Source organism: Anser anser (assembly GCF_964211835.1).
Source record: "Anser anser genome assembly, chromosome: 21".
Classification (NCBI taxonomy): domain Eukaryota; kingdom Metazoa; phylum Chordata; class Aves; order Anseriformes; family Anatidae; genus Anser; species Anser anser.
Window position 1 is genome coordinate 11,225,305 of NC_139742.1, and position 16,751 is coordinate 11,242,055.

The following is a 16,751-nucleotide window of genomic DNA, read 5'->3' on the forward strand; positions in this document are numbered from 1 at the left end:
TCATAAGAGGAAATGTAACAGCCCTGACAGTTGACAGTATTGCAGGTTGTCTTTTTACCTTTCCGAGCCAAATGAAATCTCAGAAATCTCGGAAATACCAGGTGCTGTGTAGCGATTAATCCCCATGTTACAGTGTCTGGTCTGAATCAAAGAAAATGCAGAAGCAAAGGGAGTGTGTTTTAACAAGCTTTGCAAAGGGAGGTGGAACCAGAACTGAAGAAATCTCATTTAATCTCTTGTACTCCAAGTGACAGCGATTTTGTCTTTTTCTCTGAGGAGGTTTCATCCTTACTTCTCAGATTCCATTTTCTCCAGAGTGGTTGCCCTACTGACCTTCCAGAAGTGAGACTAGCAGAAATAAGCAAGGTCATTTGGTTCAGAGTCTTGCATTAAAAAAGACTTAGGATCAAATGGAGTTTACATCTTCAACCAAAGGCTTTTTCTGGAAAGCACTGATGGGCCCTCACCAAACATCAGTGACTCACTGAATGTACAAAGCTAAAGATCCAGAGATTGATCCAAACACCATGCAGTGAAATGAAATTTCGGTAACCGTTCTGCTATTACGGGAAGCTCAGCCATATAAACTTTGGCTTGCCTTCTGGTTGCAGATACAGGAAAGGAAATTTTTCTGAAGTCAAGTCCTTTAATAGAAAGAGGAGGAGCTAAGGCTGAATTGGAAGCAGAAAGATTCATCGTTTGCCCAAACAGTAGAGCCAGGCTGGTACATTCAGCCGCTCCCAAAGCGAATGAGAATTAAATTGTCATGTTTGTGACTTCTGTCTCATACGGCATTCAGGAATAATAAATGATGCTGGCAAACTGGCTTTGGCATGGAAATCTTTCAAGATACAAGATGCTGCTTCTTGCTGTGATAAATATAGGGGTGACTTAGTTGCAGTGGAGTTTCTCAGGGATAAAATGGATAGTGTTCCAATAAGCTGTCAATTATCATGTTTCTTTCCAGAGATATGTATCATTGGTGAATGGCAAGGCTGAACTGGCATCAGACATCTGATTTAAAGTGTTAGAATTCTTTCCATGTTTCTTGCCGTAGTTCTTGGGAAGATTCTAGATCCATCCTCTTGAATATTTTATATACAACCTGGGAAGAAGCCTTACATGTCTCCTGTCAAAGAGAGGCGTCTTACTGCTTGTTCTTGCTCTTACTGAAACAATCATACTCCTGATGTAGCTCCCGTTGTGCTTTAACAAGGATTTACCAGGGCTCTGTTGCTATGGTTGTGTTAAGAAGTACATTGGAAGAGTTTTAAATGGTTCCCAGTGTGTATGCTTTCATCTGCTGAGGTCACTTTCTACTGGAAGTTTTTGAGTGCTCGTATGTAGATGGACTGTTCTGCTTCAGACTCTGCTGCTGCTTCCACTTCCTATGCCTGAAGCCTTTGACAGTGCAGTCACAGATCTGATGGCTCTTGGATTCCAGTTGGTGCATGAGCAACAGAGTCCCTCGGCTTAAAATGTTCCGTTTAATAAAACGTGTGGTCAGACACCCAGAACTGCAGCATTCCCTCGGATTCGGTGCGTTGTCAGCACAGCTGGTGCAACGCACAGCCTCACTTAGCTACCATGCCTCCTCTCGCCCAGTGCAGCGAGAAAGCAGTAATGAGTTCGTGCAGTGCAGTGTGCTGGGTCCTTAAAGGTTGGTTTACATCACAGTTGTATTTCTTGATTATAAATCAGGATTATAGATTGTGTTTTAGTTCAGCATGTTATTGCAGCTTCATTTTCCTTTTGTTCAGTCCACGAAGTAGTTTTTGTTTCAGACATACTGATGGACTCCTGTGCACATCCAGCACACCAGTTACCAGAGCCAAGGATTCAAACACCTGCGAGCAGATCAAGGTCACCTTTTAGCAGAGCCTCAGCAGGGACTTGGTTTGCCTCCTGTTGTAAGGCATGGAGTAGGAAATGGGCACAAACCATGCGCCCTAAGAGAAGTGGAACAAACCGGAGCTTCTCTTGGGATAGAGAAGTGCTGAAGTCTAAAAGCTTCAGCCTGCCTGTATCTCTGGTCCAGTTAGGCAACTAGTAGCAAATAAAGATATTTTCAGAAAAGGATTTGAAGGATTAAATGGGGGATTGGCTCTCGCCTCTTATTGTTTTGATCTGACATCAGTGCTGCCAAGTTGGTCATCTTCAAAACATTTCTATAGCAGAAGGGAACAGTCAGGAGTGCAAGCTTATATCCTTATTAAGTTAATTTTGCTGACTTAGATAATTTTTTTTTTCCTTAAATAGAGATGTATGTGTACAGAGGAGGTCTGGAAGCGTCATTGCCACTGTGATGACAAGATAATTCTTCAGGTTCTAATTACAAAATAAATTAGCGTTATTGATACTGGGATGCAGCACCATTTGAGGATCATGAAAACACACTTGAATGCTGTCATGTTAACAGTTGTGTAAAGCTCTGTATTTGTCATTCTTCAAATTTGTTAAGCAATCTGACAAATGGATGGTGATGGAAATCACAGGGTATGGCATCTCAGCAAAATGAAATGTCTCTGCCCACATGCCAGTGCATGCTGCAGTAATCTTTGGAAGACTTCCAGACCCTCTTATCCAAGCGATAGTGGATCCAGCAGCTGTTGCACACCCTGTATAGGTAAGGCCATTATTCTGGGACATCTCAGAAGAAGAAACAATTGACTCAAATGGGAGCTCCGGTTAGTGAACTGTTCTTAAAATAGAAGGTAACTTAGGAGATGTTTGCTGCTCTATCTCGCTGTGGCTCAGTCAGTGGTTATAATGATATTGATGGCCTAGAAAGTCATGAGTGTGCAGGCCTGAGATACTGAGAGAGCTGGGCAACGTCCCCAGCTTGTGAGTGGAAAATGGCTCTCAGTAGAGTTGTCCCTTGTCTTCATGGTGACAGACATGTCTGTTTAGTTACCTGGATTAGAATAGGAGGTAGTGAGAATATTGAATGGAGTGTTTATTGAGATGCAAATGTGCAAAAGAGAGCCCCACATCTTTGTCGTCCTGGAGAAAATTACTCACTCCTCAACATTTGGCACATGTGTGGTCTGCATCCATTCTGCTCCTTGCTACCGACTGTGGTAAGAATGCGCATTTTGTGGAGTCCCAACTACAGAGCACAATGTGTGCATGAAGGCTGCGAGAGATCACAGAGATTGCATCTGGAAGGAAAATGAGGCAGTGCTTGCTGATTTATGCAGCTTTCAGAGGTGTAATTTCCGTGGCACACTTGTCAAATACAGTGCAACAGGCCTTTGAGGCCGGGCTGCCTCAGAGCACACTACCTCTGCATGCTCACACGGAGCAGCTAGATGCAGTTGTTTTTCAGGCCCAGCTGGGAGCTTTCCCAAAGTTCCCTTTTCTCCACGCCCTGCTTTGACCTCCACAAAGTGCTAAATTTTGCATTAAAAGGTTCCTTTCCCCCAGACTCTGCTGCAGGGATTACTTACTCCTTTCCTTTGGCTCTGATTGCAGGTTGCGCTGCTTCTGGCTGAGCCTTTAACTCTTCCCCTGGAGCCTGCTGAGCCCCCTAGGGAGCGCTGGGACTCCGGGGTTGCCAGCAATGCAGACAGTTGCAACAAACTGCTGATTTAGAAGGGTGCCTCCCCAAGCCTCCCCAAGGTAGTTTTTGGCTGGCAGATCAGAACACTGCCCGGCACTGCCCTCTCGTGGCCCGAAAGGCTCTCTCTGGGCAGTGCTAGTCGTGATAAAAAAGAGAGACATTTCATTTACAAACATGTTGGATCATTTTGACAAAAACGGCAGCAAAAAGTCCTGGTAATACTCAACTTCAAAACCCTCTTGGATCCAGGCAACATATTGGACACATGCTTCTTCCAGCTCTAGCACTTTACTTACAGAATATCTTGCCTGAGAGCCGTCTCAGTCAGTTAGCTGCTGCCTCTTAGCTGCTCAGCGTCCTCATCTCCCCGTCTGCCAAGAGAGGCCTCCTGGAAGGGGTTCGCCTCCACTGATGCAGCTGTAAGCAGTGGAAGAGGATCAAAGGGGCTTCAACTTGACCTGTAGCACTCCAGCAGAGTCTCACATAGATCAAAGGAGACGTACATGGCTAGAGCCTGACTTCTGTAACTTCTCGTGGAGATAACTTGGCAGAAGCTTGGCTCCGTCTTTACGATGGCTGAGGCTGCATGTAATGTGAATGGCCTCGCGCGCTGGAGAGGAAGCTATAAAGTATTGTGTGTGTGCTAGATATCCTTGTTCCAGTTCTTCCAATTTGTTCTTTTCTGAAATGAAACATGTAATGGGGATCTCTGCACAGGCGGCTGATATCGCAAGGCAGAGGAGTTGATTCCAGGCTTCAGGAAGTCTGCTTCCATTTTGTCCCCTCAAACCCTAACCTCAGACCTTCCATAGCCTGCAGACGAACAGGAGTCTTCCCAGAACTGGGTGGTAATCCTGATTAGAAGAACTTACGCTTAAGATGTCACTTTTCTTAAGAGGACCTGGTGTTGTCCCAGTTTCTCAGTTAAAGCAGGATTTCAGAGGCTTTCTTCCTTCTCTGTGCTGTATGACTGATGGGTCCTTTGTGTGTTTGAGCCAGGTCTCTGGTGCATCGCAGGACTGAGAGTGTGTTGCCACAGGATGGCGCCTGCTGGCCAGGCTTTCAGGGCTGCACGTACGGGAGGAGGCAGACCGCACACGTGCGTGTAATTGTGTGCGATATTCAGCCTTAACTCACACAGATATTTCCGATGAAATTCCCATAAGTGTTTGCTCTGCCTTTGTTTTACAGGCCTGCTCCTCTGCCTTAACACTGCAATTTTATCTGAAATCAATTATTGTGTGCCAGGAAAGGGAGACTGGGTCAGAAACTCTGGCCATATTTCTATATTTCCATATCTTGAGAGTGTAAATTTTGTGTGATTGTTCCCAATTTTTAGTAGCAACTTCGAGGTTTTGATTTGCAGACAAAACTTGGCTCATCTGGCGTGTGGGTGTTGCGGTGGGTGGCAGAGCGGTCGGTGTGCTGCTTGGCACGGGGCTGGTGGCTGTGGCTGGTGGCACTGGGTTGACAGCGCTGGTGGTGCAGGAATTTCTTCTCAACTCCTGTTCTCACGTAGTGGCCTTTGCTTGAATTCATGCAGTGCAGAAGGGACATCTAGTGGCCAAATGGAAAAGTAGTGACATGGATTTTAAGGGTAATTGTTATTTGCAAGAAAGAGCAAATTTTGAGAGATTGGGCCCCAGAGAACCCTCAAGCATTACATCACCGAACTGTCTTTGAACCCCTCTGTTTGCAGAATTGGTCTGTGGGTCTGTAGGCTTGAAACTCCAGAACTTTAAGTCTTTTTGAATATATCTGGCACTTTTCGGCTGTGATTGAGAGCAGAAGTGTACCAAAGCAGTGATTTTTCCAACGATTGTTTTGAATGGAACTGGAAATTTGTTTAACTAGCTTAACTTCGCTTGTACCAGGCCTGCAGTCACTGAGGGTTGTGCCTAATAACACTCGGCGGAAGCTGATGAAAAAAAATCAGAAGATTTTGGTCCCGTTAGATTGCATCGCTCAGTTCAGAAAACTAGAATATTTGTTTGGTGGTGAGGTTCCAGAACTGCAGGGAGGGAAGGTGAGGCTTGTAGTGAGTACCCTATGTGCATAGACAGGAGGCGTGAATGACCCTATTTTTACCAGCTTCTGTCTGTGGTACTGACTGTCACCTCACACGTGTAATCTCTAGTATCCAGTCTGTAATGTTAGCACTATTTAAGCCCAGTGTGAGGAAAAATAGTGCAACCATGCCACCATGCATAGTTCTTTGTGTGGAAAGCACAGACTGTTTTGTTCAGGTACTTTGCTGTGCGATTCGTTGTGAACTGTTTGTAGAAAAATGTGTAGGATTGTTTTCTGAAAAGTGTGCAAAAAAGGAAGTAACATAGAAAACAGAAAGGTTCTGCAGGGTACCCCAGACCTTCTCTCTCCCTTTTCCCCTAATCCAGCTCGCCTGCTGCTGCCCCATTTTCCTGGCATACATTTCCGGCTTGCAAAGTTTCCTGCCTGCTTGCTGAGAATAGAAGCCTTGCTGTTACGCTGTCCTTAAGTCTCTCGTAATGAGTGTTACACAGACGAAAGCAGCTGTGTCCTTTGGCTCTAATTTTAATACTATGGTAAAGAGCAGATTATACTGACGTTGGGCTGCAGCAGCGCAGAGGTAGCACGAACCATGGCCAGTGTGGGGAAGGCTTTAGCAAGGATGACTAAGGACTTGGAGCTTATTCTTTAGATAACAAATCCACCCAATTGTGCTCTTTCTTTGGAAATGTAGTCAAGCCTAACAAATCAGGGCCTTAACAGAGTTGCATTAAAGTCCTTTAATTGGACTAAGCTGGTTAATACCTGCATTGGTTTCTGTATGCCCCAGGGCCCAGCACAGAAGTGGTCTGCCATTTATGTTGGCAAAATCCCATACAATTGCAAGCATGAATGTTGAAAAATTAAATTCTAATATCCTCATAGGTAGACGCCAGATTAAAGTATTTTACTTAGGATAATGAAGCAGATGTCTTGACCTATGCAGGCTTTGGTAGCTTGGGCTAAATGAGCCTTAAGTCCCAGCAGACCTCTTAGATGTGCTACCAGTTAACATTGTCTGAAATGTACTGAGACACACCAGGAATGTTCCTCTCAAGCTTTTTTATTTGTTCAGCCTCTGCTAAACCGTTTTGCTCTTTGAATCTAGCTAGCAGGTACCAGGTCTTCAGGAGCCAGCGGCTCCGTCAGGGGTGTGAGGTGCCACAGACCCCAAAGCAGCAGCTGCACGTGAGATCTTAGCCTCTGGGGGAAGGCCTCTACTTTGTTCTGTGTGGGAGGTCACTACACTGCCTCTGTTGTACGAACACTGCACAGCCTGCAGGTAGACACACGAACCAGAAGTTACTGTGGGTAGTTGTGAAGGATTGCAGTGTTCAGCTTAGAGAAGGTGTTTGGTGGAGGAAGAGCTGTGTTCCTTGCAGTGTAGCCGTGCAGTGGGTTCGCAGGTATTGCTTCGACAAGGCAAGTTGTTGGCAGCATCATTCACACAGGTGAGGCAAAAGGTTCTGAGCAGAAAGATTCTGCACGTCAGCGCTTGGTTACATCCCCTGGCAGCAAAATGAGAATCTAAGGAGGGAGAAATGAGTTCCAGATGGCTGCCGTAGCTGGCAAGAAAACCGATGCTGAGGCTGGTCTTGAGAAAACAGAGTGGAGACACCAGAGCTGGCAGTGGGGGCAGGGTGGTCCAGATAAGGTTGATAACACATGATGCATCATCTGCAGAGTGTTCTGAGGCAGGACAGTGAGGTGAAGCATTTGTTACCAAATTGTGGTGTTCCGCTGGTGAAAATGCCCACCGAACGTGCTGTTGTTCTGCCTTCTGTGCTGAAGGGAGAAACAAGGTGGTAGGCAGCCATTTCCCCGCACGTGGCCCGTCAGCCTGGCCAATGTAAATTACTCAGTGCAGGATTTCTGTTGCTTTCATCAGATTCTTGGGGGGGTTGCCTTTATTTATTTCCTGCCATAAAAGATTTCACAGTGGACAAACATGTGAGTAATGGCAAAAGCAAGAGTCAGTCTCACAGCTTTCTCTGAACCCCTGCTGTAGTTTCGCATACACCTTTGTGCACAGCAAACGTCACATGAGACCCTGCCAGAGACTTACCCTTAGTTTTACCTTTACTTTTAGTTTTAGCTTTAGGATATATGGAGCACTGACTCCAACTTGGAAGCGTGTTTATTTTGTTCTACATTATCCTGCATTTTCAAGTTAAAATTGGTGAAGGTTTGCATGAATCTGAGCTTGCTCTGGGGGTTGTTGAATTCTTTACCTCAATAGTTTGCAGCTGGGACCTATTTGTGGTATTGGTAACCTGTATTGAATAGTAGGATACCTGTGGGAAAGAGCCCATGTTTTAGTACGGAACTTGTCCAAAACAGGAACTATTTTTTCATCAATTTCTGCACTTGGTTTCCAAGTCTGGCACAGATATTGTTAAGAGTTTGGAAAGGAAGAGAACCGATGAAGCACTGCAGTAGATTTGCAGCGTAGGTCTGTCTGCACCAACTCCTCGCTGTCTTTCATGTTGCTTTTTTAAGCTAGGAGCTCGTATGGCATCTTACCTGCCTTCTATTTTTAGTTGTCACTGGAGGGGTGAGGCAGTGTACGTAATTCTCATTAGGGTTAATTTAATCCAATTGTGATGTGGATTTGAGGTACTTAGGAGGTCACAACTGAGCGTGAGCTCTGTCTGTTTCCAGGTACTCCCCCCAAAAAATGGACACTGACATTTTTTTCCGCTTGTAAAACTCTAAGCACATGCATGTAACCGTGGGGATGTGATGTGGTGCTTGTGTTACACAGGTGTGTCCGCTGGTCTGTGTGACTGGGAGAAGAGGGTTGGCGTACGTCTCGTGGGTTTGTGTGTTTCGTGGGTCCACAGATCTCATGAGGCAGCAGTAAGGACCAATGTCTCTGCTCTTTGGAATTAGTAGTGAGCTTTTTGTGTCTTTCGGCTTATATTCTCTTTGGACAAGTCGTCCTCTTCTGGAAGGTCCTTGTCGAGCCTCACCTGGAACAGCGGATGCTGACTGACGCGGCACCCGCACCCCCGCCATGACCCCAGCGCCGGGCTCCTGTCCCGGCCGTGGAGATCCGAGGTTCGTTTTCTTCCCCAAGTCGGGGGAGCTCAGGAAAGCCAAAAGCCGAGGAAGCACGCGGGGGCCCGTTCCTCCTCGCCTCGAGCCGCGCCCGTCCCCGTCACTCCCCCCGCGGTGCCGGGGTGCCGCGGGGCCGGCGGCTGGGCCCCCGCAGTTCGCTCCGGGCGATCCAGGCAGCGTTTTCCCTGTGCTCCGGGGAGGCGAGCGGAGCGGTGCGGGGCCTCTGTCCACGGCGCTAGTGCTGGTCCCCGCTGCGCCGGCATGGAGGGGGTGCCTCTGCCGGGGGCCGTGCCGCCGAGCCCCTGAGCTAGGGAGCGCTGCTCCTCGCTGGCGTGCGGCTGCCGGTTCTGCCGGAGGCTTTTAGAGCAGCCGCTCTTAGACCTGTCATGGAATTAAAGAAAACTACATCCAGGGTGTGCGGTGCTGCTCTCCTGCTGCCACTTTTCCTCTTGTTTTGGGGTAAGTTTTTGTCTTCTGTGCCTGATTCTTACCCAGATAGTATGCGGTAACTTTAGATCAGGTCTGTGATCTGCCCTTGTATTGCAAACGTTAAGTGAACAAAATGCCGCTGCCAGGGTTAGATTTGGAGCCTGAAAACTTCTTGTCAGGAAGATAAAAGACATTTAATTCTAGATAAGTTTTTCCCTCTATTTATTTCTTGTCTCCTTTTGTCCTCCCCCCTGTGCACTTGTGAGTGCATTTATTCACTAGAGCTAAAAGTGTGTAAGGAAGTACTCAGCTATTGTAGTTACCGCTTGCTCCACTGAAAAGTTCTAAATTTCACAGCTGTGCCCATACAGAAGAAACGCAGCTTTATGTCCATTCTGTATCCTTCAGAAATAAGGCAAAAGAGGAGCGTATCTAGGGGAGTATAGAAGTACGTTCAAGTGTCAGGTATCTCTGGTGCAAAATGTGGAGGAAGAAGACAGTGCATGAGTATTCTCTCTTAGAGATTTTGAAGAAAGTAGATCCGTCCTGAAAGTGCAATAAGTAATGAGGTAACAGAAGAGGTAACGAGGTGATGAGGTAACAACATTGCTTCTTGTTGTTGTTGTTTGGTTGCTTGCTTTTTTTAGTATTTTTTTCCACAATGAAAACTTACTTTCTAGCCGCAGAACATACTTGAGCATACTGGGGTTCTGCAGCTTCGCAGGAATGTGTCTTTGGGCTTCAGAAGTCACCCTTGTATACAATTTCTTATGGTCCCTAAAAAATATATTTGTTTCTTCTGGAATGGGTGCCTGGAGATCTGCTGGGCCTAGACATCTGTTTTAGTCATCTAGGGATTATAAGGTCATGTCAGGAACATGTCCAACCTTTTACTGGAAAATATGATTGGGGTTGAACAGGCCTCCTTATGCTCTTCTCAGCACCGCCAGGCCAATGTATGTATATAAAAGTCCTGTTTGGTCGCCACTCAGATAGAACAGCAGTGAACAAGGATGTGAAAAAGTAAAGATAAAACTACAACCAAAGTGCCTTCTCTCTGCTCATACCTGCTGGATGCTGCATTTGGGTGTTTCTCACACTAGTGGGTGATGTTTATGGTCTTTTTCAGCTTTCTTTTCATTCCCCAACGGTCTTTTTTTTTTTCTTTTTTTTCCCCTCTGAAGCCTCCCTAAATTGACTTTTCTCTGATCACCTCCAACTATGAATATGAAGTCAAACTCTGTTGTTTCTGGGTTCTTTTTTTTTTCCTCCTACCAGCTTCTTTGTGTGGTGCGTCGGCTCCAAGTGCCTGGAATTCCTCTGGCCACAGGGAAGCAGCAGGACTGTCTTTTGTATCTAGTAACCATAGCTACTGGTTTGAAGTGGGAGGCAGTCATGGAGCCTTTGTGCTGTGCAGGGGGAAGGAAGGCCCGTTGCACACACGCGGTACGTGGCTGCCAGAGTTGGCGTGGGCTGGGGGTTGGTGCTGTTTGACCGCTGCACCGATAGCTTTCCTCTTTTGGGTGAAGCTCTTCTCTGGAACAGTATTTTACTGAGAATGTCTTTTTCTTTTGGATGGTGGATGACATCTCAACATAGCCAGTAAAGCTCAAGGCAAGCCCCGGTTTCCACAGTCTTTACACCTGCTCCTATTTTGCAAGGGGAGTTCAGCCAGGTTTTACCTGTACCGACTGGCGGTATTTGTGTGGCACCTGTAGAGCTCTTAAGGCCATAAGGAAATGCCTTTTCTTGCCCTTGTGAGGCATAGGACTACTTTTGTTATTTCTAATTGGCTGAGTCAAAATACCATTGAGGCACAGTGTAGCTAAGTTATTTGCTTAGAATTTGTTGAGAAAATGCTGGTTATCCAGATGGCCAGTTGCAAACTGTAACTGCAAGACCACCCGGCTCCCAGATCCACGCTATCTCTAGTTGTTTAACATAAACTCCAGAGGGGGAGTGGGGTAGCCTCTGCATGTGACTGCAGTTTTAGTGCTGCTTGCTGTGTAATGGACAGAAGAGCTCTCAGCTTAAGTTGTGTTCGAAAGTAGATTCTGGTGAACAGAACCAAGTGTCTGCTCTTTTCTGTTTCCACAACTCTAGGCAACAACAAGCACAGTAACTCACATACCTTTGGCTTGTAAAATGCTTTGGACGCCTATTGAGAGAGAACACGTGCAGGCAAAACTTTTTTCTGGCTGTTTGCTCTAATGCAAGCTCTTGAGATTAGCTGGGACATCCAGCCAGTTTAAATCTTACCCTCTTCTAAACATGGAAACAAAGAAATGCAATCCTTTCAACTCTGTTGATTGTCAGTAAATTTAAATTAGAATTGGAAATTAAAGCTTATGACTCATTTTATTTAACTGACCACGCAGGAAACCCCCGTCTCAGTATTTGATCTGTGGAAATGGCTGAGAGATCAGAGAAGTGCAAGCCATGAAGGTCAGCTTGGAGGAGTGTTTATTGAGGGGAAATACGGGGATGTTGTAAGAACAGAAGATCAAAGAGTTACTGTGGCAATATATGCAACACTATCAAAACCATTTATTTATAGCTTGTGTCTTTCTCTAGGTTCTAGAGGAAAGATAGTGGGAGGTACATCTTCATAGATGTGTTAAAACATTGAACAGGTCATGAGAAAGATCTAGCTGGCTGTTTGTTAAGAGTAAGTTTAATTCCCTGAAGCGGTGCTTCTAATTAATGCTGTGAATGCCTCTGGCCATTATATTGGCACTGCTCTGCCCTGTGGATTGCTGCCCACCATGTGGCACCTTTCAGCAATCCACTGGATAAGCTAGGTGGGAAAGAGCCAGGAATAAGCAGTCTGCTTCTTTGAGGGAGTAATGTTATGCTTATTTCACAGGGGGAAGCTGAGCCACATCTCCTTATGCCTGTCTTCATGGTAGTCTAGTGACCTAGACCTCTATAAATTCTTCGCCAGTAGTTTCTGTTTGTAGTCTGTATGCATATCTGGCATGGAAAAACTTCTGCCACACCAAAAACTAGCATGCAAGCGTTGTGGTTTGGAACCTGGTGGTCTCCAGTAACACAGAAGAGCAACACGAGAAGTAGGCTGGCAAGTGAGAAGCACGCAGTATCCATCTAAAACTTTGGATGGGAAAACCCTGAGTCTGAACTGATCCTTATAAAGGCCATGAACAGAGAATCTCTTTTAAAAATGCCTCCTCTGAAAGATGCTGCAGGCATTGGTAGGATCTCTAGCACCTTCCTGGGCCGTTTATTCAGTATTGCCTCAGAGGTCACCTGCTGGTTGCCAGCACTGCTTTCTGATTATTTGATCTTTTTTTGAGATTTTTTTTTGTCATAGTGCCATGTCTTGCTTCACAAAACTTATCAGATCTGATGAACTGGTAGCCTCAGATGATAAGTATGTTTAGATGCAGCCAGCAGATATATCAGCGTGTGTTTTTCTGCGTTCTGCTGTGCCAAGGACAACGTGGGGCTTTGAAGGCCCTAGGATGCAAAAAGTGTCCCCGAAGAGGTGCGGTGTGCTCCCGGGGCAGGTAAACTGAAGGCTCTTGCTAAGGAAGGATTTGGTTTTGTTGGGTCACTGCTTTCCCCAGCAGATAGGCTCGCCCTCTGCAGTTAGCAAGCCTGGGGGGAGGGAGGGAGGGCAAGCAGCAGCAAAGCCCCTTCTCAGCCTGCCCGGGCCTCGTTGTGCTGTGTGGGACCCAGGAGCAGGCGGTGGTGTGCGCCCTGTCACTAATCCTGTACACTGACCAGGACAGGGAAAGATCAGCAGAGGTCAGCAGGGATTTACTAATATAAGCACATGCCTTCCTGTTGTCAAGGAAACCGAACTCTTTCCATTCCTTTAGTGGGTGACACAACTGCTAACTAAGCTCTCGGATACCTGAAGTGGAGGGCTCCTCTCTCTACCTTCAGCCTCGCTGCCTTTCCCCAGCAGGAAACGTGCCAGGGTGGTCAGCGGGAGCCCTGCTGGAGTCGCATCGGGGTGGGCTCCTGAGCCTTCACCCCTCAGGCTCTTTGTGGGTTCCTCTAGCTCAGCCATTGTGGTGCAGTTAGGGGCTGCTGTTGGGAAGCCTGCTTTTCTCTCCTCTTGGTTGTAATTGGTCTTTTTTCGAGTTGTTGCAGTGAGCCGCTGGGTGAAATCCACCCGAAGGAAGCCCTTTTCTCCACAAGTCTCCTGAACCTTTTCATGAATGATGGCAACCAGTGGGGGCAAGGTGTAAGGCCAAGGAATTCAACAGGGCAAATCCATGCACAAACATATGTAATGCTTAATGTACGGATCGTAACTTTGGAAACATAAAGTAAGACTTGTAAGCATGAAGTAGTCTTTTCCCAAAGTATATCATTAAAATAATAGAGGAGAATATGCCTAAATCAGAGATGCAAGTTGCATAATGGAAAGCAGAAGTGCTAATTGAGGAGATGAAGTGTGTAAACTCTTTTCTCCTCCCTGTGGGAGCCCTGCTCCTCGAGGAGCTGACTGTATGTTCCTGGTGTGGGACTCGTGCAAGGCTGTTGGTGCCGCGTGGAGCCTGGTTCCCTGCCAGAAGCCTTGCAGCTTCCGCATGGCATTTCACATCCCTGCTGCCCTTCTGGGAGAGGGAAGCTGAGGGGGATGCCAGAAGTTAGAGCCATGCAGGCTAGATTCCCATACTTTTGTCTCAAAAAGCCCCACTTCAGATTGACCCAAAGGTAGGACAGACAATTCCTTCTATCATTAGTGCTCCCATAATTAGTCCAGGTAAAGTACCCAATCTGACATTGCCCGGGGCTCCAGAGCCTACCTTCTCCTGCTGGGCATTGTCTGCTTCTGGAGGTGATTCAGGCATCTGGGAATGCTGAAAGCCACGCCTGGCAGGTGTAGAAGTGGGCAAGTTTCACATCCTGGAACTAGTGAAAATGTGTTTGATAGTGTTGGTGTGAATCCAGAAACAGGAACAAAACGCACCCTTTTCTGTGACCATCTCTCCTTGTGATAGGCAGTTGTAATACTTGCATTATGTGCAGAAATAAAACATGTCATAGCGAGTAGAAAAATCTAACTTTTAAATTCTGTAATACCTCTGATGTAGAGCATTAAAGGCTTTGAATAATTTAATCTTACAGGAGACTTGTGAGAATGTATAATAGTATCTATTGTATAAGCTGGACAATCTGATAAGGAAAATGGAATTGGTCTGCCTAAGCTCACATCAAGTTTTTGCCAGGCCAGGTAATAATTTTCTGGCATCCTGACTCTTAAGATTTGTGAGCATTAGTAAGAGAGATGATAGTCAGGAGAGGGTGACTAGAAGAAAATGTACTCGGTGCAGTGCACATGCGTGCAGAGGTGTTCAGGGAGGTACCGCTGACTGCTTATAATTTTCTAGTGTGTGTTGAGATAATATTGTGCCATTTGAATGAAGCATTAAATATAATTAAAAACCAACCAAACATTAGTCACATGTCAGTGCTGTCCTTCAGCGTGAAGAAGACAAGATGATCTCTGGGCTGATAACCTAACATATGCCACTTTCCTGCCGGAATTTTAAGTGACTGCTAAGAGCACCTTGAAGGTAGTTATCAGCGAGGCATGATATCGTTGTCAGTGAGTACGTGCTAGGGTGACAGTTAAGGGGTGCCTTCGGCTGGTAGTGCTAACGAAATACCAGAATGGAGGGGAATCTGTGAAAGAAGTCACTTCACTGCAACTTGTGGGCTTTAAAAACAAGATTGCCCTGCATCTCAGTAATTTCTGATTTCTTATTTTATAGATAAAAAGGGGCTGTTGCAACTGCCCTTTGACAAGAATATTTAATAAAGATATAAAGTATAAAACTATTAAAGCCAATTATTAAAGCCCAGAAAAGCAGCTCATTTGCCTTAAAGTGATACAGAAGGTCACAAACCCCCCTCTTTTAGGGAAAACCTTTGTTAGCTTCTTTTAACGTGCAAAACCAGACCTATCCTGACAGAGCTCAAGGAATGCTTTATATCTGTCTCTATAGCCTTTGAAGTTCCTCTTAATCCACCCCTAAATGCCTGGAACATATTCTTCAAAGAAACTGTGTCTTCTCCAGTTTCATTCCAGCATAGGGCTGCAGGATGGCATGACTACAGTATAGTGGTTGTTGTTTCTCTGCTTAAAAACATCACTGATTTGTAATGTTCTCGTGAAAGGTAAAGGAGAAATCCTGATCTAGCAACATAAACTTTTGTGGAAAGCTATAAACTCCAGTCATTCAGTGACTTCTTTTGACCTTATTTTTACAATTTTCATAAAACAGCATGGTCTGAATTGTCTGTTTTTATAGTCATTATACAGATGTGGTGTAGCAGGAAACGCTAATTTATTTGTTATGCTTTATTAGCATTTATTGCATATTCATATGCAATTTACATTCACATAGTAATTTATGCCAAAATTTAGAGGAATTACTGTATGCCCTTGGGCTGATTGATGAAAATATCAAAAACCGAGCTAAAAAAATCATGTGTGTTCTCAGTCTAGGTGGCAGCCTCCATCCTTGATACCCGCTCAGGACGCTGGATTCTTGCAGACTGTGTGTAGCTCTCTGGTGATGCCACAAGTGCTCCGCTCACTTCTCGCTGCTGAAGTCCCCCTTTGTGAGATGGCTTTGTAATAAGATCTGCCGAGAAGTAATGTCTCCTCTCTGACAAATTATTTAGCCAAAACTTTAGCATTGGCACTGGATGGATGTTAGGGCTGCGCTGTATTTACACGGGGTCATGTTTTGTCCAGGGGGAATATTGTAGTAGTAGTGTGGCTGCCTGCCTGGGCATCCCTGCCAGAGGCCAGCTGCTCAGCTCCACTGGGCATTTCAGGCTTTGAGAGAGAGATGGAAATAGAAATGTGTCTTCCTTCTCTTCCTTCTTGTTTTGAGAACTTTGCTGTCTCTGGTAATTACCTGTCTCCTTGCCTAGCACCAGGGTGTTAAGGGAAGAGGTTAATTGATGCACACAGGTAATGTTCATCTTTTGATGTGGAAAGGTGCCAGTGCTGTTCTTGAAGCATCTCCAGTCAGAATTCTCACAGGGGCTAAAGTGGAGTGGAAAGGAGCCTTTACTAATTACCTGTTTGATATTAAATTGCAACAGGTGCCACGGTTCTTTAATGACCACTGCTGTGTTCAGCCCGAGCTGAGACTAGTTAGGAAGATCAAGTAGTGAAGAGGGTTTTTACTTTCAACTTGGCTCAGCACCCAGTGCGTCCAGCTGCCTTTTCTGCCTGAGGCCATGAATGTTTTAAATTTACAATTAGAAGATTAAATCCAGAAAGCAGATTTTTTTTTTTGCTAACCATGGAGACCCCTGACAGATGGAATCAGAAGCTTTGGACCAATGTGACAACATGCACTGTTCATTAATTACTAATCAAAAAAGGGCAACATTTTTCTGCAGAATAAGGTCCTGCTGAAGTCACCACTCTGAGACATAACTCAGGTAACATTTGGTCACCAGTAGCTAAAGCTAATCCAGTAACAGTGCAGGAAATGAACTTTCTCTCTGCAATCCTGTACGTAACTGATGTGGAGATGCAGCTGGTTATGAGCACACATAACAAGTTAGCTGCTGCTGCTGTTCACAACCACAGTGACCTCAGAGGAGGCAGGGATTCTCCCTCTCTACTGCCTTTTTTTGGTAAGCCAAGAGGGCCTTTTGACTTTTTAATGAA

At 45.6% G+C, this 16,751-nt stretch overlaps 1 protein-coding gene across 13 annotated transcripts in view; it reads left to right on the forward strand.

Annotated features, from left to right (window-relative positions):
* Positions 1-16,751, forward strand: part of CRB2 (crumbs cell polarity complex component 2) — a 147,053-nt gene that overhangs the window by 98,666 nt on the left and 31,636 nt on the right. The window contains exon 1 of one of the 13 annotated variants that reach the window (XM_083806947.1): positions 8,672-9,109. The exons of the other annotated variants lie outside the window; for them this stretch is intronic. Within the exon in view, the coding sequence (XP_083663073.1) occupies positions 9,037-9,109 (73 nt within the window). The 5' untranslated portion in view covers positions 8,672-9,036. Of the gene's footprint in view, positions 1-8,671; positions 9,110-16,751 lie in introns of those variants that run through there. 13 annotated transcript variants of the gene reach the window in all.